The following is a 24,282-nucleotide window of genomic DNA, read 5'->3' on the forward strand; positions in this document are numbered from 1 at the left end:
TAGTGTTTATTAAACTGCCTATGTGTTATGGAGGACCGCAGGTGTCACTGAAAAAGTAAGAAAATATGTCATTAATTTGCCACTGTAAATGGTAATAAAAAGTGAAATTATGAAAATAATTGATACACTGATCCATCAATAAATAATCTAAAAAGGGATTTTCAAAGCAGAGTTGTGAGTCAAATAGATTAGTTGTTTACGATGTTGAACCAACTCATATGTAATCCAAACAGTATTATTTGAATGGTCTGTTTACTTGACCTGACAGACTTCAACAACCCAACAGTTTTGCAACACTACCTACCTACATTCCAGTGACACTTTCAATTTAGGTCAAAAATCATCCGTGTGCCCTTTGACAGAGAATGTGGAATACAATAAGCTAACTATATCCTAACATAACTAGCATGAAGCTGTCAACATTTGGTTAGTTAAAAGAATAGGTACTGTATTGTCCTCATAGGCAAACTATTCTGAGTAAACATGTCTGCACATGCCTGACGAAGATCCAAGGGGATCGAAACGTTGCTTTTAAATTAATAAAGTTTATATATGCAGACCACTCTTTTTCTACTGTCTGACACTATTGTCTGGCACCTGCAGAAAACTTTACTTTGGATGTGCGCACCCACTCTCCGAAATGCTTGTAATCATGTAAAGAAAAAAGGACATTCCTTTTATGTTCCTCTCAATACAAAAAATGACAGTAGATGATAAAGGAATTGAGGAGAGAGCTGAGGAGCAGGAAGTGGAGAGACAGAGATTGGAGGAGTATCAAGCACACTCGTAGACCACGTTTACCCGTAGGAAAAACGGTTTCATTTACACGAAAAGGGAGGTTTTATCACTGAAAACCATTATTTCTGAAATCTCCACCAAAATGGAGACATTGGGGAAATCCGTTTTTCAGAATAGGCTTACCCTATTTATAAACGTGGTCTTAACAAGAGAGGGAGCAGGAGGACATGCATGCTGTGACAGAGGGACATCCAGAGGATTCATGGCCTACTGGGACCAGGTTTGTGATGATGAAAGACAGAGAGTATGTGTGTGTTAAGTTTGAGTTATGAACGCGTAAAGATGGTCTTGGGTCGAACGTGCACCTCGGATAGAAACTTAACGTGCCCTCGCATCCCGGAGTTTCCTCGGCGTTGCGCTGTCGGAGTCATGGGGCAATGAAGGTACAGTATATATCACCGGCAGCGGTGGATAAGTTACTCGTCGTCCGTGGCTGGGTGGTGTAGCCTTTCCCCCAGTCTGAACTCCATCGCATCCCGTTGATCACTCTTATTCTCAACACGCCCAGTCAAATAACGAGTTTAGCCAACCTGCACCTCTGTTGTCAAATTTAGTGTCCACACCTGTGTTAATCACCCGTGGTGACATTCGGGAGTGCACTGCTATTAGTGACGCAAACAGTACAGTGGCAGACAGATTAAGTAGCCTACTGGACATGGAACCGTTCATGTTACTGTGGTACCTGACATGCAGAATACCTACTCTGACTACACCACCCCCTAAACCCAGGCGGGAGAAACCTATAAGCTCTCTAACGTGGCTGGTTCTCGGCCTTCCCCACAAAGGAACAGTTAACAAAAGGCATATGCGAAATACTCAAATTTATTACAAATAGTATAGATACAATCCAGAATGTAAGTTGTGTGTAAGTAAGAAAGACTGCATGGGAGAACTGGCTGAGACTCCTCAGGCTAATAAGGTCGGGTCAGCACACACAGCTCCCGTCTTGGAGAGGGGCCCTGGTGAGAGAGGGAGAGAGAGAGACAGCAAACCCAGCACCACAAAAGAATGCAACATGGCAAGCACTGCAAACACAAGAAGTAAATACCACTACAGGATACCACTACAAAATACCACACTGTGTTGTTTACCAGTACACACCGAGAAAATCTCCCTCCATGTGGCACCCAACCCGAAAGGAGCAGTACTGAGTTGCGGATCCGGCCTTGTACAAAGACAGCCTATATGATAGGACAAAAGAGGAACAGCCAGCTCCCAGCACAAGCAGTTATAGAGAGACAATGCAAACAAACAAAGACACAAACAAAATGAAGGCAAACAAACAAACCCAAAAACTAACAGTAGAACAGTGGCTGGCCTGGTCCCTTTTAAAATAAATGGTACATATTAGTTACCATGTACATTCCACAGCACAATTACGATGGACATATGTAGTAAATATAAGCCTACTTTGCAAGAGAGTTCACTACTCCCCACAGCACAGTGACACAGGAAGAAAGGAACATTCCAGTGCTACAGATTTAAAGAAACATAGTTAATTGATTTATAACTACCAATGTAAACAAACAAGTAAGATCATAAATATAAAACAAATTACCAGAGCATCAGTGTCTGTAGCCCAGCACTCATAAATCTTAAAATCAGGCAGTCACCTCAGTGTCCTCCATGAAGAGTGGTTCTAGCATTCACCCTGATAAGTTAAAAAGTCATGAGAGGTGAGCTCTACAAACACACAGACACACACACACACACACACACACACTGCATGGAACATCATATTCATTACCTGCATGACAGGGGACCTTAACAGTCACAAAGAGCAAGTGGTGGAAGCAGCAAGAGAATGTGAGCTCTCCACAAACCAAACTTTATAACTTCCTAGTTAGTCATGTGACCTGCCCCATGTGACCACGCTTGCAGTCACACAAACCACACTGGTTACCAGTGCAGGTGGGCACATAAACCAGAAATCCCCACAACCCCGTGTGTCCTTTGGTTTCAGTCTGTATTATTGCCCAATAAAACAGAACTATCGATCAAATGTCTGTCCCTCCCTACTCTATTCGGTCCCAGATGGCCCACAGACAGGCTACACCATCAATCACGTTACAGGCACATAAACAAGGCGACATTTATTTAATTGTTTCACATTAGCCTCCACATTGACGATCAAGTGAATATGGGTAATGTGCGATTCGGGGTATCTGAACGCTACTTCACAAAAGCATTTTTTACCTCTGACATGTTAACCTATTTTTGCTTGCAGTTATATGTATTGTACAGCATTGCAAATGCAGTCCTGTTGTTGAGTCGCAAAAGAGTGATGTGATGTGAGTTGGCTAGAAAAAGAAACCTGTCCATAAGGCAGTGTCTGAGTTCTGAACGACAATTCGACAATGACCAAAGCATAGCCTTGTCTAGAGCAAGGACTTTCCTTTTTAGTTCACAGGCTATAAGAGGGTTACACCATGGGTGCAAGAAAGTGGTGCGATTTTCACTGTTACAGGAGTCTAGTAGCCTATGGTGATATAAGTTCTGCCAACACTGTTTCGTTTTGTCCAACAGTTGCAGTTGTAATTGTAGCCTAATTGCAAGTTGAATTGCACTTAGATATTTTATGATAGGACGAGGCAAAAATGGCAAACAACTATTATGATCACACAGCTACTACTGTGTAATTATAATAATTTCCCAAAATTGTAGGTTATGTTATTTATTAGACTTAACGGTTATAGAACACATGACGAGAAAAAAACGCACCCCACACGCAATTATCTTTATGCTCACGAGGCTACACGCCTGCGCCACCCAGTGTACGAATTCTGAAGCGATTGGTTGACATGCCACTGGGTAGCCTACTTATTAAGGATTCCAAAACATTCACTGGCCACCCCCCGTTATTTGAATGCAACACATGTGCTTGAGGAATTAACGCAATATCTCCACAAATATGTATAAACTTTTACGGCAATTGAACCGATTAATTCCAATAGGCTTCAAATGTAAGCCTACACTTAGCCGCAATTCCTAACCGAGTACTGAGATTCACTGCGCTAAGCCAGTTATTCCTTGTCGCAACATCACTCAAGCCAAATTAAGAAAACATTTTTTTTCTCCTTGAAGCCTTGCAGTCTACCACCACCACGTAAGCTGTTTGGTTTCATTGAATGAGAGTAACTCTCATTTTATATTAACTTCCAGTTCACGCATGATACACTGGAAGACACTGACACCCTCCCTCTCCCCCTCTCTCTCTCTTCTCTCTCTCTCCGTCTCCCTCAACCACACATCACACAACGCAAGAGTTGACGGGAGGTAATCCCCTCCATGTGAGGAGGCGGACCGGGTGTGGAGGCGTGTTGTTTTTCATTCAAATCCTTACTAGTCCTATAAAAGCAGAACTTTAGGCAGAGGGTGTCGAAGTAGATGGGAGAGAGGTAACCGACACGATTGTCTCCCCGGCCGGAGGGTAACGGAGATGCAGCTGTCTGCAGGTGTCCAAACGGCGCGGGTGCTGAGGTACGCAACCGTATGCCTGCTGCTCTTCCCCCGCTTTTTGCTGGCGGCTTTGATGTTGTGGCTTCTCGACTTCCTCTGCATCAGACGGAAGGTCCTGATGAAGGTGAGGGAACAGGAGACAAATGCCGACGATCCCCCAGTGTGCGTGTCCGACTCGAACAAAATGTTTACATGGGAGTCGCTCCGCGCCGTCTGGTACGGCCAAAAACTGGACCTTTTCAAATCGGCACACCTGGGATATAGCGCGCCGAACACCGAAGTAGTTCAGCTTCACCCTCGCAAGCGAACGCGCATTCTGGACTATGCGCGGGGACGCAGACCACTCATTCTAAACTTCGGCAGCTGCTCCTGACCGCCGTTTATGACGCGTCTGTCAGCCTTCCAACGGGTCGTCAGTCAGTATGCGGACATTGCAGACTCTCTTCTTGTATATATCGAGGAGGCACATCCGTCAGATGGATGGGTGAGCACCGACGCTCCATACCAGATTCCCAAACACCAGAGTCTGGATGACAGGCTGAAAGCCGCAAAGCTTATGCATCTGGAGACTCCTGCCATCGTTGTGGTGGTCGATACCATGGAGAATACATCCAATGCAGCTTACGGGGCATATTTTGAGAGACTTTACATCCTTAAGGATGAAAAGGTTGTTTTTCAGGGAGGTAGAGGTCCGGAGGGATACCGGATCTCGGAGCTGAAAAATTGGCTCGAGCAATACCGGAACACCCTTGATAATTCCAGAACTGTGGTTGTTCACGTTTAATGTGAATTTAAATCGTTATTTAATCTACGTTCAAAAGAATGGTGCATCAGAGAAAATATGAATTTAGGGCCACCAAGCTGCTATGACTGGTGAACGACATATTTTGTTTTGTTTAAAAGTCTTGTGGAAGTTGTGTTCTATTTAGAGTGGTAACGCGAACGCATGATAAGCTGTTGTGATTGTGTTGCCCTTGTTCGTTTTGTTAAAAAAATGTCCCTATGTTTACAGTGCGTGAAAATTAATATTTCCTCATTGTTTGCCCGCAGTTTATTGATCCCCTGATTGTATTTTATTTTTATATTCTGTATGTGTGTATGTATGTATGTGAGAGTGGGCGCGCGTTTCTGTTGCCATGAGGCTGAGTCTGAGTGCTCCTGTGTTGTTGTGAAGTTCGGTTTTTAAAAGGTTTCTCACCAGAAAACCGATACTGATGGATTTAAACACTCGATAACTCGGTGATCAGCCAATGTCAACATGATCGATTGCCAAACAATGTTTTGTAAATTATGTCTATTTTGCCGATCAGAAAATTAGCCTATTTTTAAATAAATGTTAGAATTGACAAGGCTGCCTGAACAGTCGCTCATATGTCACATGGATCCGTCTGTCCGTGAAGGAGAGTCCTGGGAGAGATTTTATTGGAATATTGGCAAGGGTGTGATTATAGTTAGACAAAATTCCGGGGTTAAACAAAGATAAAGAAAATCTTTATTCAGTTTCAGCAAATAAGTGTAAGAATTTTGGTGACATAGCCCACGGGACTGCCTTTGTAGATTAGAGGTCAGTATATTTATAATTTAGTAGCCTACTTTCATACATCACAAACGCTGTCAGCTAAATCGACACTAAATTAGCCAATATCAACAGGTTATTCCTCGCTGGTGCTATTAGGCCATCAAAACATTTTCAAAAAGAAAAATCTTCCTTCATCCAGCAAAACGATAACTGAAATTCTGTATAGAGAACAGCAGTTACATGAAAGTAACTGTCACTAGGTTTCCTGTATGTAATGATAAGTTATTCTGCTATGAGAGGTGATTTCTGGCTGTTTAGAATATCAGGAATACCGCAATGTCACGGAAGGCACAGACGCAAAATGGGATATTAAATTCTATTTTGTGTTTGTAAATCTTAGAGGACGCGCGACAACAATTTTATATCAAGGAAGCTTCGAATGTCGTATGCCTAACCTATTATGTCAAGGAAGCTGCGAATGTCGTAACCTATTATGTCCATTAATTATTGATAGATGGGGCAAGGTATTAATTATAAACGGATTGAACAAAACATTTCTGTGTCTGATGTGTATCCAAAATACAAACTGTTGGCTACTCCAAAGCACCTTGACTGTTTGTTTAGGCTGATAACGTGATTTGGCGCTGATTATTTTGGTTTAGATTAGGGATGGCTATAGCTGTCAATATGATTAATCAGTGAAGACCAAAACAATGAGATAGTCTCTCTTTCACTGACACACAGTGCCTTGCTCCCTTCTGTTTCTCCCACCCTCCTTCTTCTCCACATCTCCATATCAAACTCCCATTCACACACACACACACATCCGACGCAGTGTGTAGGTACACCTCTGCCAATATGATTCCTAAAATGGCAGCCAGACCAGGTGATCGGTATTGTCTGTCACAGACCTGACTGTCCAGAGATGCTGGATGCACTGTCCAAGGCGAGCCCCCCCCCCCCACACACACACACAGTCTCTCTTCTCAGAAACACACCAAGCACTCTCCCTCCCGCGCCAGGCAGAGCTGTAGAAACAGGAGAGATGTTGCTGATTTGCGTTTGGTGGTGTTTGGTGCGGGCGCTGTTATTGTCATCATTTGTAGCTATTAAGAGAGTGGTGTGACTGATGGTGACAACAATATTGCTGCTGTCTGTATCATGAAATGCCTGTCTCTAATTTCAAAAGCTACACTGCCAGGGAAAGAAAGAGAAAAATGGGAGGGGGCTAGACAGACAGAGAGAGAGAGAGAGAATTCTAGGAATGACTTGAGAGACCTGATGTTTTTGGTAAGACCTATATTTTCCAAGACAACAGCTGGTGCTGGGAGTGACCTGGTGCCCGGCCAGTAGATCCTTCCAGATCAGGGTCAGAAGTGGTCCAGACTCGGCACCAACCTCCTTCTGAACCAGGTCTTTTCTGTGCTGAGCCTCTGGAGTGCAGTGAGCAGGACAGCTGATCAGTGAGATTTTTCCCATGCACTGCGTCTCATGTTTTCTTCAAACTACATGCAAGCACATAGACTCAAACACACACACACACACACACACTTGCTTTGTTGCTGAAGAGGATGCTGACTCCGCTGCTGACTGTGGGTGGCGGGGCTGCTCTTTGCTCTTTGCTCATCTGATTCTGAATTCAAAACTGTTTTGAACAGGTCACTGCATTCACTTGCAAACGACAGACGTCTGTGTCTGAATGAGCAACAAACACACACACACACAGAGAGAGAGAGAGAGAGAGAGAGCTTCAGATTGGCTCAGGAAGCTGCAAAGGGGCTGTAGACACTGGGTGGAGATAATTGGTCTCTGGAGAAGAGAGCCCTGGGAGAGTGAATAGTTCCTCATACTGTAGGTGTTTTAAGGAGCTGCTCGATTGAAGATAGGCTGATCATAAGTAGACAGATGTGGGGGAATGGATGTGTTGTCATAGGCATGTCCCCCAACCAGTCTTCATATAGTTATCCTAAACAATCTCCATGGTCAACCTTCCATCCATTCATCCAGCTCATCCAAACAGTAAAACAGCAAAAACAATATGGCATCACTCATTGGCAAAACTTACATTTAAATGCAATGTGAACTTCAATAGAAACGTGTAATAATGGCAGAGTATTTGTCTAGCACAAGACATACTGACCAGCTGAGATGGACCTAGTGCAGTCCAGACTCTAGACTCGGTGACAGCGTCATGGGTATTGAAACCCAAATGGCTGTCAAAGGCAGACCTGATTGCCCTGTAAGGATATAATCTACAGTATTGTCCCTGTATACCAAAATATGCAGGGACATTTCCCATCACATACAGTATAGTGATCATATAAACAATTCACTCTATTTTCTTTACATTTGAATTTATTCATTTAGCAGGTTCTTACCTTAATGAAAATATATATTCTTTTATTTATATTTGATATAGAATTAGAACTTAAATAGGCTGAAATATGCATATAATCATTTCTTATATATCCTATCATATAAATGTGTATGTATGTATGTGTTTTCAGACATAGAAACAACTGCAACAAGCTAGTAACAGCCAGCCACAACCTACTGTACAGGAAGGCTGGACAAAGCATTTTGTTAGTCGTTTCTTCATTTCTTCTGCAGTTCTGTGACTTTCCAGTTCTGCCCTCTCTAGATGCTGTGTATTTGTATATCTTGTTTGCCTGTCACACTGGACAGTATTTATGCACAGTCATGTCAATAAGGCTTGTGTGTACATGAATTTGTACCAAGTGAGTCCAAATCTGTGTAATCCTTCTTGGTTAGGAACAGAAACCCAGATCGCACTCTGTACCTGAACTGCGCTGACCTCTGGCAAACGTGCATTAGTAAATCACTCAGGGAATGCTCTCGAGTCGCCAGGCACCAAGCACAAGCCCCCTGCTTAACCAATTACTGTGTCAGATCGCAGGCACACACAGGCCAAGGAAACAGCTGTCTGCGGTGGTTGCCTTTGGACACCACAGACATGATAGCATCAGCGTACGTCTCTGTGTGTGTGTGTGTGTGTCAAACCATAAGCATGTGTTTCACAGTATCTCCCTGCAACACATAACACTAAAAGGTCTGGACCAATTTGAAACAGTGCATGGTTCCACATCAGTTCAGTTAGTTCACGGTTCCACATCATTTCAGTTCATAGTTCATGGTTCCACATCAGTTCAGTTCATAGTTCCTGGTTCCACATAAGTTAAGTTCATAGTTCCTGGTTCCACATCAGTTCAATTCATAGTTCCTGGTCTGTTTAGATCTGAGGAGACTCATTATTATTTGTCTGCGTTTTTCTGCGCTCACAGACCACATGTTGTGCCTTCAAAGGCTACGGGTTAGGCACTGGCATGTGGCACTGGCGACGGGCGGGCAGGCAGGCAGGCATGAGGATGGTGGCTCTGAATCAGAGACACCCTGGCAGATGGGCACGGCCTCTGTCAGGTCAGTGAGTGGTGTGGGCAAGAGGGAGCGAGGTAGAGAGAGGGCATCACAGGAGCGGAGCGCGCGAGGGAGCAAGAGCACGGCCGAGCAAAACAGGCGTGTCATCTGCGCTTGTTTGTGCCTCTTCACTCGTTTAGCCCTCTGTTATTTAGGGGGAGGGAGAGAGAGAGCGAGAGAGAACAGAGAGGAAAACAGGGAGCATTACTCTGGAATGCTCAAACAGATTTTGGTCATCTCTGTTCAGCTGATGCTTCTTGAACCAGAGACAGAGGAGGAGACCGAGCTTACAGACAACACACACCACCCACCTTATAGACAACACACACCACTGACCGTATAGACAACACACACCACTGACCGTATAGACAACACACACCACCGACCCCACAGACAGCACACACCACCGACCGTATAGACAACACACACCACCGACCTCACAGACAACACTCACCATAGACCCGACAGCACAAACCCCCTGACTAACACACACACACACACACACACACACACACACAAGCAGCGAAGAGTTGGAGTAGAGCTTAAAGGGTAGCAGGGGTTTTGGAGCGATGACATTTCGTTTCTACATCTGCTGACCTTTCCTGATAATAATTCACATTATCTTTGCTCTCGGCTAACACTCTTAGACACACACCAAGAATAGTGTTTCACTTCTTCATTGAGAATGTAGCAGAGCTAATCCTCTCTCTTTCTAACTCCCTCACTTTTCTTTTTATCATTCCCCTTTATCTCTCTCTCTCTCATCCCTTCTGCTTCCTCCCTTCCTTCTCTCTTTCCCTCTGTCATTCTGTTTCATTCAGAAATAAACGATAAAGAATGAATTAAATTGATCAAAGGCTAAAACAAACACTCTGCCCCCCCCCTCTCTTTTACTTCACATGAACACATGGAGATCCTTTGCACAGCAAACGCCTGTGTTCTTTTGAGCAAGGTCTCCATGATCACTTGATGTGCTTCAGCAGGAGATTTTTACAAAGACAGAAATTGGTGATCAGTTCAACTGTATATTAAATGACTACACACCTTCAACAAAAAGTTGTTTATGTCCTCTTTCTCCTATTGAAAATCTCCTAGTAAGATGATAGAATTGTTACTGTGTCCATGGTGTGGTTGTTGATGCTTGAGCTCAGCAGCCAATCAGATTATGCCCATCCCTTCCATAGACCCCAGGAATTGGAATTGTTTGAGTCCCAGTGCCTTGCCATTAAAGGAAAACTTAGCAATAATTCACATATATCACTGTTTCTTGAGGTCACTGAATACTGTCGGTATACGGAAACAAAAAATCGGTGCTACCTAGCTCGAGCTAGAGCAGCCAGGCAGCTATCTTCAAAGGGCATGTTTCCCCCCCCCTTGCAGAGCCAGGTTTGTATACAGCAACACCAGAGTTATTTTAGTGCAGACACTGAACAGTTAATGTTGCAAGCTGTTTTGGACATCATACAACAACTAGCAGATTTGTATAGGTCTTCCCCTACTCCAAAACCCTGGCCCTTTTAAAGAACACCAGAGTGAGAGTGGTTCAATTAAACCATTAACCCCTCCTGCAGACTACAGGTGCATCTCAGTCCATTTGTATTTTATTAAAGTCATGGTATTGAGTTACGTTGTGGTATGTGTTTGTGTGCATGTGTGTGATGTCGTTGTGCTTGGGCTTGTGTTTAATTGTGGTTGTGGTTGACTTAGGCGGGGATCATTAGCCAGCGGCAAGAGGCAGGTTTCCTATTGTTCTCTATGGTTCGGCAGCGGAAAGGTGGCAACGCTAGTTTGGAGCAAGCTGACCGTTGAACTTGGTTCAACTTTCAAAGCGCAACGCGAGCGTGTGTTTGAATACAGTTTTGCTAAAGCTGATTGATACAACAGACTGATTTCTTTTTTTTTTTGACATACTACAATAAGATTAATTTAATGTTTACTAAATCCCACTCACCTTGTTCTGGCTGCTGTTTTGTTGTACAGTAGATCCAAACTCCGATAGTTGATCTGAGTTCTATTCTAATCAGATGTCTGAAAGAGGAAAACCCCACATGCAGGATGTGTCCTCCCCTCCTTGTCCAAATGGTCGTCTCCCATCGATCACCAAGTTGGTGTACATCACTGTCTATCCTCTCTGCACCACAGCACATGTTGTGTATGGAGTTGATATCATATGTATGAGTTTGAAAGTGTTTGGAACAGTGAAGTGTACTGTCTCCCTCTCAACTTGCAATTGCAAGTGAATGAAGTTGTAAGTGAGGTTGCCTCAGATTTTTGAAAAAGTCATGAATGGATTCAAATGACAACTGCTATCATGACTAGATGACACAACTTTGCTAAATCCCTGAAAGAGGAAACCAAAGCATATCTCGGAGTTGAGTCCATATCTATAGTCTGATAGTCTTGGCCTCCTTACTACAAGCAGTTCTGAGTCAATTCATTTGTTAGTGAGCATACCTCAGCTTTTTAATAAACTAGATATCTAGAACTCCCCCTATTACCGTCGGTCCCGTATTTCCACCGTCTTGCGTGTATGTGTCACTTAATATCCATTTCTATACAAACCAAGACGGCGGATTCAAGCACCCACTTGAAGACTCAAAGAGCTGTAAACAGTGTTGTAAGGCTGCGTGTACATATCCGCTTGGAGCTCCAATGGAATTTTAATTTCATGACGAGAATTCTCGGTCTAACCGTTCATGTGCCGTTGAAACGGCGTAAATAGGCGACCCATCAGGCCAGCACTATAACTCCGAGCGTGGTAAACAAAATCGAATTTCCGAACAAAAGTGGTGAAAGTCTAGTGTTTAATTAGCCTGACCCATGATTTTGTTTTGAGAAGCTTTGGAGAGGCAGCCCGAACGCCACACTACAACACTAATTAGAGGCAAGCAATCAAACTCCCCTGACTTGGTCTGTTACTAGCGTAGCCACAGCGGTCTGTACACTGGGTATGTTCTGGGTACTTATCTTTTTGCATAACTGCTATCCCTTAGCAAAAATAAGTTTATGGAAGGGTGCTGTTGGTCTGCTTATTTTGAACTAAGCATACGTACAGCTTACTTTCTGTAGGCCTAAAGATCAGAGATCATTAATGATCAGAGATACGCTATATTTATTTATACTTGGCTTATACTGATATAAGTATACATAAAGGTTTACGTAAATCTAGACTATACTTGGTACTTATACTTAAATATATACTTAATATATATACTGACAGAAAAAAAGTGTATATACTTGACTACATGACAGATTCTAATATTCCCTTTCCCTACCTCCCGATGTGCAAGTTGACGCCATGGTGCCTACGCCGTCGGTGTGTAAGTGTGTTAAATGCTTTGAATGCACGGAGGAGTGGAAAAACGCTATAGAAATGCAGTCCATTTACCATTAGTAAACTAACAGTACACCTTGTAGTGCATCTAAAACTACTTTTACACCTTTAAAATACTTTAATATGTATACTATAATGAACTAAAAGGTGAACTAAAACCAATATATAACTAGTATCATCAATAGTTTACTTACAATATACAGTAGTTCTCAGTACTTACGAATGTACTATTATAAACTGAAAGTGGACAAATTTAGCCCGAAGTAGTATTACAGTACATTATTAGTACATTTAAGTATACGACAAGCACAATTACACTACTGTAATAAACTTACTACATAAATTAAACTTGGAAATTATACTTCAACTGTTTACTTAATAACATGAACTATACTTAGTAATATATACAGTATATTGGTAAGGGATAACATGCAGTAGGGCACTAACAAGGGACACTGACATGATTTGGATTCTCAGAGAGCATATAGTGATATGACGATGACATGTAAGGTTAATAATTTCATATGTAACCTACCATCAGTTGCTTTAGTTAAGTGTATCTGAGAACTGCATGACATGTAACAGTGAGGGCACGCTACAAGGTAAGGGTCTCCCACAAAAGCTGGAGCTGGAGGCTGATCTGATCCCCCATCCCCTATTCTGCATGATTCTGGCATTGAAAGCACACATACACACACACACACACACACACACACTAGGAAGAAAACTATTAGGTCCGACATAATATCTCTATTTCTCTCTCTGGACCACTCAAGCCCACAGGCCTGGCACCTGCATCCTCTGTTGCCATGGGGATGATGTTGCTATGATGTGTCTTATTTTGTACCACTGCGGTCGGCGGCTGACACCTCAGCAGCTCGGAGGAGAACGCAGCAGGTTGCGCTGTGCCTCTATTCAGCGTGCTGCCGTCTCATTTGAATTGAAGTCTGCAGGAGACGACAGGAGACCTTTGTGAGTCTCTCAGACTTTAAGTACTTCCTAATGAAGTCAAACAACATGGGGCTCATGGGCCTGTTGCCCAGAGAGAGAGAGAGAGATGGAGAATTACGCAGGAGAGCAACTCAGAACTTGATTTCATCTGTCATCGGCCATGTCAGAGCCTGCTCTATTAATTGCATGACCTGCTTGGAGCAGCAATAAAGAGAATCGTGAATAAGTCTTGACTGGCATGTCAGAAGTGTTATTTATGTGCGGTTGAAATGACCTGATTGGATGGGAAAAGCATGGGAAAGCAAAGTTGTTCTGAGAAAAAGAAAATGCATCATAAATAAATACACTACCGTTCAAAAGTTTGGAATCACTTACAAATGTCTTTGTTTTCATCATTAATGTTGTAAATGACTGTTGTAGAAAAAAAGGCTGATCTTTAATGCAATATCTACATAAGTATACAGATGGCCATTATCAGCAACCATTTATCCAATGTTCCAAAGGCACATTCTGTTTACTAATCTGATATCATTTTAAAATGATAACCGAGAAAACATTGGAGAACCCTTTTGCAATTATGTAAGCAAATAATGTAATCTGAAAACTGGTGCCCTCATTTAAAAAAAACAATGCAGCTGATCACAGCTGGCATTCTGTCTCTAATGGAGTGGAATGGAAATTTCTAAGTGACCCCAAACTTTTGAATGGCAGTTTTGAACAAAACAACACATGCCACACTCATTGAAAATAGTGTACCCTTACATGCACCCCTAGAAAATATTCTTTCCATTTTTATTCTACTACGTAACTATGTTAAAGGAAAATTCCGGTATTTAGCACTTTGAGTCCCTTTTCTGGTTTGTTTTGGATGAACTAGTGGTGGCCACCGAAATTTTGACGATTGGTCCTGTCTCGACTTTTCTGACTCGTTTTGAATCGCCTTTGACTACTTCAGAGTGGCTGCCTAGGCATGCACAAACAAGTCCTTAAAACAACCCTTAATGTTCGTTTTTAAAACTGTGCAACTCACCGAGTGGTTAGTGGCATACACACACGACCGATTATATTGTACCCATTGATTCAGTGAAGACACTGACCAGACAGATGTTTTCTATTATGAAAAATATTAAGGGGCTGATTAGAGCAGTGTTTCTCAAACTTTTTCAGACCAAGGACCACTTAACCGATAAATAGAAACCTACTGTAGTTAAAAACAAAAACAGTAGACCTACTTCAATAGTATATTACACAATAGGCATACTCACTGAACAACCTTGCTTAATGTCTTGGCACCTTGCTGATAGACCTCTGAAGTTCACCTACAAAAAAGCAGCCATCTTTGACATCCGGTATCTGGCGATTTTTCCTATGGGAAAATAACATGGGGACTTACTACTTACTTACTACTAACTACACTTAGTTACCTTATTACGAACAGAGAGCTAATACAGTCCAATACTGCATTGTATTGTGTTAAAGCCTACTGACATGAAACTCTGAACTTTCTGAACTAAAGTCTATTCACAAAACTACTAAAATCAACATTTACAGAAAAAAAGAAAACTATGGAGCTCCCAAGGCGACATGGGTAATTATGCGACAAAAACATCATGTTTTTGTCCTTTTCCGGGTATGGTCTCCTTAGTAACTCCTGAGCCAAAATAAACACTGTTGCTATGGCTGTTGTCATTTCTCCTACAGAATAAGAGATAAGTGACAGTTTTGTGCTCATAGAAAGATAGTGATAAATAGTGAAAGATAGATCATGACTGTAGTTAGAAAAGCTAGACAAACCCTTAACTCAAAGCAGACTGTTACCTACTGGATATACAGTTTTGTTTGATAAGATTCAGGGTTGATTTACATGTAACAATAGTCCATTTGGCCACACCATACCACCTGCAGCACCTAACTTCCAATTTAGAAGAAACTCTTAATAATGAGCATGTCAGCTTAACTATGGGACTCCTCAATTCTTTAGGACTGGCCTTATTCACAAAGCCCCTTAGCATGAACAGTGGCACTTACAGTAAATCTGGGAAAACTTTGAAGTAGTCGAAAGGACAAATGAAGACAAAACTAAGACCAACTCATAAACAAGCGCAATACCGTGTTTTGGGAGATATGCAGAATCGCTTAAAGGAATGATCCGGGGTAAAAACAAGCCAGGGTCTATTTATTCGGTGGCAGTGTGGAGAGGGTCCCTACAAACAAATTGAGGTATTGTAAACTTTGTAAGTGTACAGCGAGGTTATAATAAGGACTGTTTATGAAGCCAGTGGAGAGTTTAAAGAGATGAGGGAACATCCTCAATATAATTGTAGTAATACCACCAACACGACAATCCGTTCATTGTTTAAATTTAATGGACTGTAACATTTTATAATAAACTAGAAAATGTAATTTTGAGGAAATTACCAGTGCATTAAAATGCAAAACAAACTTTTATTTGGAAACAGTTGTGGGCAGAGGAAACAGTTGGCTGGAGTCATAGTTGATAACAACTGACAGTTGAAATGGCTGAACAGTTAAATAGTTGAGTAGTTTAAATAGTTAAATTATTTAATAGTGCCAGTGCAAAGTCTATGGGGAAATATAAGCTTGTTTTTTGTTAATATCTCAAAAAGTATATAAAGTTTACAAAAGAGAAAAATACATTCCTCAAGTGTCCTTTTCAATACATACGCTGCAAAGTTTGAACGAAGAAAATATTTAAATGGGGTAAAATATGTGACCTTCTATTTAAGTGATTAATTGAACCCTGAATTGATGTTTAAATCGATTAACCAAGACAAAGCTAGGGCCTTGATAGAAACCAGTCTAAACATTTGTGACCTACATGGCCAGAGGGTAGCCTGGAAAATCCAGACCCTGAAAATCTAGAAAGATTAAGGGTCTGGCAAAGAACAATGTAATGGCCCAACTCGAGGGGCGGCAACAAGCATGCATTTAAAAATCTCACTGCACTCAATTGGATAACACTAGACCATGTTTACTCTGAATTATTTCGGACTTTGACGCAATCGGATTACACTACGACCAATGTGTGTCCTCCAATGTTGCAGTGCTGTCTTCATCAGTTTAGCTGGTTTCCCGGAATGTTGGGGTAAAAGTAACGTGCATCATTGCTCTTTGCCAGAATGTCTCGCAGAGACAATTCCATTGTGCTCTCGCGAGAACTCTGGATTTCCAGGGTAGCCAGAGGGTGACCCATGATCCTAAATGATCTGACATAAATCTATCCCATAGTTATCCCTTGATCAATACTTTTCTTTCTTTCATTCTTTCATTCTTTCTCTCTCTCTCTTATTCACCCACACAAACATTTCTCAACCTCTATTTTTTGTGCACCCCTCTCTCTCTCTCTCTCATGTGATTGTCACAAGATAATTAATTTACCCCCCTGACCAGTGTTGTTGTGCTTGTCTTTGTGTTGAGATTAGGGCCTCAGACAGCAGGAGCCTGTGGGTTCATGTGATACGTTTCCTCAAGAGTCTGACCAGGTGATTGAGGTAGAGATAGTGAAAGAGAGAGAGGGAGAGAGAGAGAGAGAGAGATAGACTGTTGAGTACGATTGAACGGCTGTGAACTTTGAATCTGGGAAACCAAATTCTACAGAACATAATGGACCCACGCGCCATTCTTCTGGGTGTGCTGTGCTTCAGACTTGGCAGTGGACCCCGATACTGATCATTGCTATATTAGCTTAGTGACACCATTTTGTCCAAATCAAATGCAATCAAAGGCAATCAAAGCACACCACAGTCTTGGTGACCTTGCCTCTCAGAATGCCTATTCCTGGCGTGGCGCCTTGGATCAAACAGCAGATTAGAGATGGACTTCCTAATCTACTGCTGCACTGTCGGTCAAAGAGATCCTTCTCAGTAAACCCTCTTTAGAATAACAGTTGACCACAGTGGACTAGCTTTCAGCTTCTAGATCCACATGATTCCCTCCTTAGGCTATCTTCCAAAGGCAGTACTATAGATAGCCTAGAGGTTGAATACAACTGCAGCTTTGCTGGACAGGCTACCTGGAGCTTGAGCTTGTCAACTCTCCTGACTACCGCCCTCTCAGCTGACCTAGTTGGACCCTCTTGATCCCCCCCCATCTCTCTCTGTCTCTCTCTATATATGTAATATTATCTACATTATTGTAATTATTATAATTATAATAATAATAATTATTATTATTTTCCCACAATTATATATCACCCTTTTCTCATTATCCCTTCTTTGCTCTTCTTTTTTAGTTTTCCATTTTCCTCCCTCTGTTCTCGCCCATCCCTCCCTCCCTCCCTCCGAGACGTCATCCCCAACAGAGTGACAAGCACCTGTGGTTCTCTTCTCAGAAGAGCCATGGTACCATACTCAACTCAGTGCTCACCAGACTCACTGGCCAGCCTTCTTTTTGTTGCATTGTCTCATCACCATACATACCTCGAATGGCATCCTCTCCCTTCCTCTGTGGTTGTGAGTTGTTATCTGTTAAGTTCAAGTTCAAGTTTATTTATATAGCACATTATCATACAAAATGTCATTCAATGTGCTTAAAAGAAACAAAAATAAAAATTAAAGATTAACAGCAATAATAATAGTAATTAATACAATAAAATAATAAAATGGGAAATAAGACTGAATGAATAGGAGGTAAAATAGAAATAAATAAATACATAAATACAAATAAAAATAAACCTAAAAACTAATCAATAAATGCAGAATTTAAAAAAAAGTTCAGTTTTTAGTTTCTTTTTAAATATGTTAATAGTTTCTTTTAATATTCTAGTGTTGGGGAAAATCTAATATCTATTGGAAGCTGATTCCAGCGCTGTGTGGCATAATAGCTAAATGCCATTTCTCCTTGTTTGCTTCTAACCCTGGGGACTATTAATTGACATTACATTAATACACAGGATTAGATGTTAAAATCCCTTGTGCCAAAATCCAAGGTAAAAACACATTCAGAAGCCCCTGCTCAAGTTTAACTTTAAAAAGCACACTACCCACAAATCCACCAACAAATGGTCACAAGCACAATGCAAATGGCCTATCCAACAGCAGTAGCCTATATAGTATGCGGCATGTCATTGGGGTTATCAAGTGGGCACCCTCATTCACCGATGTTTCGTTAAGTTAGGCCCACGACACCTCATGAAGGCTTAACAGTGAAACCAGCGTCCTGGAGACACTCCCCTCCATGCTACCACCATATTACCACATTGAAATATCCAATACTCAAAATACTCTTAACCAGCCCAGGCATGGTCTAAGTTGGCTAGGTCGGTCCGTCCCGTTGATGTGGACTGAACCATAAACCATAAAGAACCTTAGCCAAGTACCATCACCCTAGGCACAGCCCATCACAAACACAAAACAAATTAGCCAGTTAGCTTAGCCCATTATCTTAGGCCCCATCCCAAACACAAAACAAATTAGCCAGCAGTTAGCAGTTAGCTTACGCCCCATGCTGCCCCATATTACCACAACAAGCATCCAAATACCCTTAACCAACCTAGGCATGGTTTAAGTTGGCTAGGTCGGTCCGTCCCGTTGATGTGGACTGAACCATAAACCATAAAGAACCTTAGCCAAGTACCATCAACCTAGGCACAGTCCATCACAAACACAAAACAAATGAGCCAGTTAGCTTACCTTAGCTTGCGCCCCAGGAAGGGTAACTTCTCCTTACCCACCACCAAAACAAATGAGCCAGTTAGCTTACCTTAGCTTGCGCCCTAGGAAGGGTAACTTCTCCTTACCCACGACCAAAACAAATGAGCCAGTTAGCTTACCTTAGCTTGCGCCCCAGGAAGGGTAACTTCTCCTTACCCACAACCATTCGCTTGCCCGTTCTGCTGCTAAGGACATGTTACTAACCACCTGCCTTAGACTTCGACCACAAATGCCCAATTCAGACAGCAAGCCAATAGCAGATCTGGCCACAAACCCACGTGCACCGATTTCAATAGGCCTTAATCGTGCACTCCAACCTCGCTTAGCTGCCTCCTCTGCTATTTCAGTGTATTTCGCTCTCTTCAGCTCATTGGCCACTTCCACTCTGTCTTCCCAAGGAACAGTGAGTTCAATGAAGTAAACTATCTTCTCTGAATCCGACCATAGAATTACGTCAGGACGTAGCTTAGTACTCACTATATGTGGAGGTACCGCCATCTGCTGGCCAAGATCAACCTTCATTTCCCAGCCCGCCCCATTTTTCAACTGGCCGGTTTTGCACCTGGCCTTCGCGGAACAAGGTTTATCCCCCTGACGTACAAAGTTAATTTGCCTTACCCCTTTACTAGCTGCTAATGAATTGACTTCTCTTCTTTTATCCTCTATTGCCGCTGCCACACATTTCAATACCTGGTTATGACGCCACGTATACCGCCCCTGGGTGAGACTTACCTTGCATCCTGATAGGATATGGTGGAGACTGCCCACACACGAGCAAAGTATGCATTTATCATCCTCACCAAACCATTGACAGGTTCCAGTAGATCTAAGCTCTCTACTAGGTGTATATTGGGGAATCATTTCAGAAAAATATTTGGGGCCAAGTCCATTCAGTGACTTATATACTATGAGTAGAACCTTGAAATCAATTCTGAAATTAACTGGGAGCCAATGTAAAGATTTAAGAATGGGTGTAATATGATCTTTCTTTTTAGTCTTGGTTAACAGTCTAGCAGCAGCGTTTTGAATTAATTGAATCTGTCTAATGGGCTTCTTGGGGAGGCCAGTTAGGAGACTATTACAATAATCTACCCTACAGGATATGAAAGCATGAATAATCTTCTAAATCCTTTCTAGAAACAAAATCTCTGATCTTAGCTATGTTTCTGAGATGCCAGAATGCTGATTTAGTCATGCTTTTGATGTGATCATTCATAGTCAGGTCCCCATCTAAGATGACTCCCAAGTTTCTTACTTGAGTCCTAGTTGTAAGTGCTTTAGATTCTAAGTAAGCTCTATCCTCTTTGTTACCAAATAAAATAATCTCAGTTTTGCTCTGATTAAGTTGTAAAACATTCTGCTGCATCCAGGTATTTATTTTTTCAAGGCAAAGACATAAGGAGTCAATAGGACTCAATTCGTTTGGTGACAATGCAAGGTGGACCTGTGTGTCATCTGCATAGCTATGATATGCAATCTTGTACTCTTGGAATATTTCACCAAGGAGGAGCATGTACAAGTTAAATAAGAGTGGCCCAAGAATGGATCCCTGTGGCACCCCATATGGCATAGTATGTTTCTCAGATACATAGGTACCAATAGAAAGCCCTACACAGCATTCTAGTCGGTTGAGAAGTAATACATGATCAACCGTATCGAAAGCTGCACTAAGGTCTAACATTACCAGGACAGTTGTTTTACCTGAGTCTGTATTCAGGAGAATATCATTTAATAACTTTACAAGTGCAGTTTCGGTACTGTGGTGTTGGCGAAAGCCTGATTGTAGTTGATCATAGATGCCATTTGTATTTAAATAGTTATTGACTTGGTTGAATACAACTTTCTCAATAACTTTGCCTATAAAAGGGGAGGTTTGAGATGGGCCTGTAGTTGTTGAGCACAGAGGGATCAATGTTTCTTTTTTTATGAGGGGTTTGATAACTGCAGTCTTAAGAGAGGCTGTGAAAATGCCTGAAATAAGAGAGCCATTCACAATCTTTAGAACCTCAAATGCCACACAATCAAAGATGCTTTTAAAGAGGCTTGTGGGCAAGGTGTCAAGACAGTAAGTAGATGAGCTGAGCTGCATCAAGAGTTTTGCTATCAATGGCAGTAAATTCAGATAAAGAGGCTACATGTGTATTTGATGATTTAACCAAGACATTACATAAGCAGGTGGAGCTAATGTTTTTTGTAATATTTTCAATTTTGTTTTGGAAGAAGGAAGCAAACTCACTACATTTATCAGATGACATGAACTCTTTAGGTAGATGTACTGAAGGATTTGTTAACAGTGGCAAACAGTGCACGGGAGTTGTTAATGTTCTTGTTAATGATCTTAGAGAAATAACATTGTCTAGCCTTTCTTAACTCATAGTTGTAAGATTGAAGTTTGTCTTTGAATATATTATTGTCAACCTGAAGCTTGCTCTTTCTCCATTTACGCTCAGCTTTCCTACATTCTCTTTTCTGAATCACTACTGCTGTGGTATACCTCCATGGTGCTTTACATTTTCTGGGGACTTTTTTAAGCTTGGTAGGTGCTACAGAGTCAAATATCCTGAGAATATTGGCATTAAACAGACGTAGATGGTCCTCCACACCCTGAGTTGTTATGCATGGTGTAATAGCCATGGCTTCTTTAAACAGACTGCAGGTATTCTCATTAATATACTTCTTAGAGACAGTTCGATTGAGTTTGGCTAATTGGAGAGACCTGTCCATCAAAGAATACACAGAAATGAGCTAAGTCTATAGCATTAATTGAAGAAATACAGATACCCTTACTGATAACTAGATCCAGAGTGTGACCTTTGATATGAGTGGGGCTGTTAACATGTTGTACAAGATTAAACATATCAAATAAAACAGTGAGCTCTTTAGAAGAGATGTCTGTAGGATTGTCAATGTGAATATTAAAATCACCAGTAATGATAAAAGAATCAAAATCTGTAGTTATTATTGACAGCATTTCTGAGAAATCGTGAATGAAATTGGAGCAATATTTTGGGGGTCTGTATAAAACAACTAGTAAAACCTTAGGCACACTTTTCAGCACAGTACAGAGATACTCCAAAAAATTAAATTCCCCAAGTGAGATTTGTTTACATTCAAAAGTGTCTTTGAACAAAACAGCAACACCCCCACCTCTCCTTCCAACACGGGAGACCTCTTGAAAATTAAAATCTGGGGGGGGGGGGGGGCTGTCTCAATGAGAACTGTTGCACTACCATTACTCTCTAACCATGTTTCAGTTAAGAACAAAACTGTCTGTTATGTGAATAAACCGACACGACACAGAGCTGTAGTCGGAGCTTACCCAGATAGCAATTTCCTTTGGGCCGGATCCGCATAAAAGCCTTTAGATCCGCCTGTAGCGGACATACGGTATCTGACTGTGGGCCAGGTCTGCTCCTGATACAGGTTTCAGCTCTGCTAGCAATGCTGTTTTATCACCGGTTTACAGATTTGTCCCAGGTCCAATTTCCGCAACTCAACTGGAAGTCAGGAGATGCTTTTAAAATACAAAACACTGATTAAGCCCAAACCTGTGATACGGATATGAGCCGAAGGACCATTTTTTCACAGCAGACCCAGGTGGTAATGATATTAATTAAGGTGCTGATTCTGCTAAATTGACTGTCCTTTCCCTACTTCATTGTCAACTGGCTGCTAAAGAAAAAAAGGTATTTTGGAATGGCACAAATTTAGAAACCATGGGGGTGCACTATGTTCCCATGGCCACTTCATTTCTACAGTAAGGCTGGAAAAGAAGATATAGTTGGCTCAATATTGATCATATGTTCGTTTCATTATTTTTATTATTACCTGGCAGTGGTAAAAGTAGTCAATTCTTGTTTGTGTCAGATCTAACAGTGCTATGAGACAACCCCATATTCTTGCCACGCATGCAGAAGTCCAAGCAGTAACGTTAATCAAGGATCTTTGGTTTGCTCACTATCAATCTTTTGACATGATTTGCCAGCCTGGGGTTGGACTAGGACAGGCCAACTTTTCAAGGTAGGCTATCTGCTTTTTATCTCTGTTTTATTCAGAGACAACAACAAGCAACCGAGTGATTGATAACTTTAAGGTTATACTATTATTTTCCAGCATTATGGGCTACTACCTTAGCTTAAGCAAAACAGCCATCACTATAACTATTTTGGAAAAAACATTGATAACGCTAACAGGATCACTAATGATAAAACACGAGTGTAAAAAAATAAATAAATGGCTAATGTTTATTTTGTGTTGTTTCAGATTGACCATGGAGATGACTGAGGAAGACAGCCTGAATATCGATGGGAACAGTGGAATTAACACGACTTAAACTTTGTCTGGGATTGCACTTCTACAGCCAGGTTGTTGAATAAAAAAATAATAAGACACTTGTGTAAAGTTTTTTTTACCCCCTTCTTGTGTTTGTAGCCTAGCTTATGTTTATCTGTTGAGCTGAACATTACGAACTTTAGCCTGGGTGAACCTATAACGAATGTGTTAGCAAATGTGTAGCAAACAGATTTTTCAGGATAATTAGGCCTAATTACCAATCACATTTCACATGTCAAATAAAGCCGGCTGATGTCTGATAAACGGGTCCGTACCACACACAATAAGCGGACCCGTATTGCATATGATAAGCAGATCTGGAACACGTCAGTAACACAGACTACCATACGGAACTGGGCCAGTCTTAGCCCTTATTGGTACCAGATCCGTCAAACGGATCCAGACCAATTTTGGACCGATGTGCGTTTGGACGCCGGATCAGGTCCATTATGCAGATCCGTGCCGGACGTTGTGGTAGGTGTGGCCCAGTTCCGTCCCAGTGTATGTTTGCTATCTGGGTAGGCTACTCCATTTATTCGAACACACGATTCTAACTTCCTACTCACATGCCAACGTAAAACCCAATCAACACGCAGCATTGTCATAGCAATGCCAAATATAACACCCCCCCCCCCCCTTCACAAGAATCTAAGTGTGATACTCAGTAACAAAATCATTCAAACGTTCAGGCCGGGCATGTGCACGGGCTGGGCGATGCTGGTGGTCGCCACCGGTCTCCGGGGTTGCCTCCATGGCTCCAGGAGGCGCTGTGGCTGCTGAGC

At 41.8% G+C, this 24,282-nt stretch overlaps 1 protein-coding gene and 2 long non-coding RNA genes across 5 annotated transcripts; 2 read left to right on the forward strand and 1 right to left on the reverse strand.

Moving 5' to 3' along the window:
• The first annotated feature begins 772 nt into the window (after window positions 1-772).
• On the forward strand, window positions 773-23,519 carry LOC143110041 (uncharacterized). 2 transcript variants are annotated; one of them, XR_012984029.1, is made up of 2 exons: window positions 773-1,018; window positions 23,432-23,519. It is a non-coding gene; the product is annotated as an uncharacterized LOC143110041 (long non-coding RNA). The 2 variants fall into 2 exon arrangements; XR_012984028.1 differs by lacking the exon at window positions 773-1,018 and adding an exon at window positions 22,495-23,188.
• LOC143109904 (uncharacterized) lies at window positions 1,603-2,621 on the reverse strand. Of its 2 annotated transcripts, XR_012983999.1 has the most exons (3): window positions 2,546-2,621; window positions 2,357-2,449; window positions 1,603-2,271 (listed from the first exon to the last, which is right to left on the reverse strand). It is a non-coding gene; the product is annotated as an uncharacterized LOC143109904 (long non-coding RNA). The 2 variants fall into 2 exon arrangements; XR_012983998.1 differs by having other exon boundaries at window positions 1,603-2,449.
• LOC143109542 (thyroxine 5-deiodinase-like) lies at window positions 4,208-5,556 on the forward strand. Its single transcript, XM_076272310.1, has one exon. The coding sequence runs from the start codon at window positions 4,238-4,240 to the stop codon at window positions 5,039-5,041; it is 804 nt and encodes a 267-aa protein (XP_076128425.1). The 5' UTR covers window positions 4,208-4,237; the 3' UTR covers window positions 5,042-5,556.
• Window positions 23,520-24,282: the final 763 nt, after the last annotated feature.

Source organism: Alosa pseudoharengus, unplaced genomic scaffold (assembly GCF_046254945.1).
Source record: "Alosa pseudoharengus isolate Yale_2024_CS ecotype anadromous, Long Island Sound unplaced genomic scaffold, YU_APseudo_1.1 YU_APseudo_1.1_scf_7, whole genome shotgun sequence".
In the NCBI taxonomy this organism is placed as follows: Eukaryota; Metazoa; Chordata; class Actinopteri; order Clupeiformes; family Clupeidae; genus Alosa; species Alosa pseudoharengus.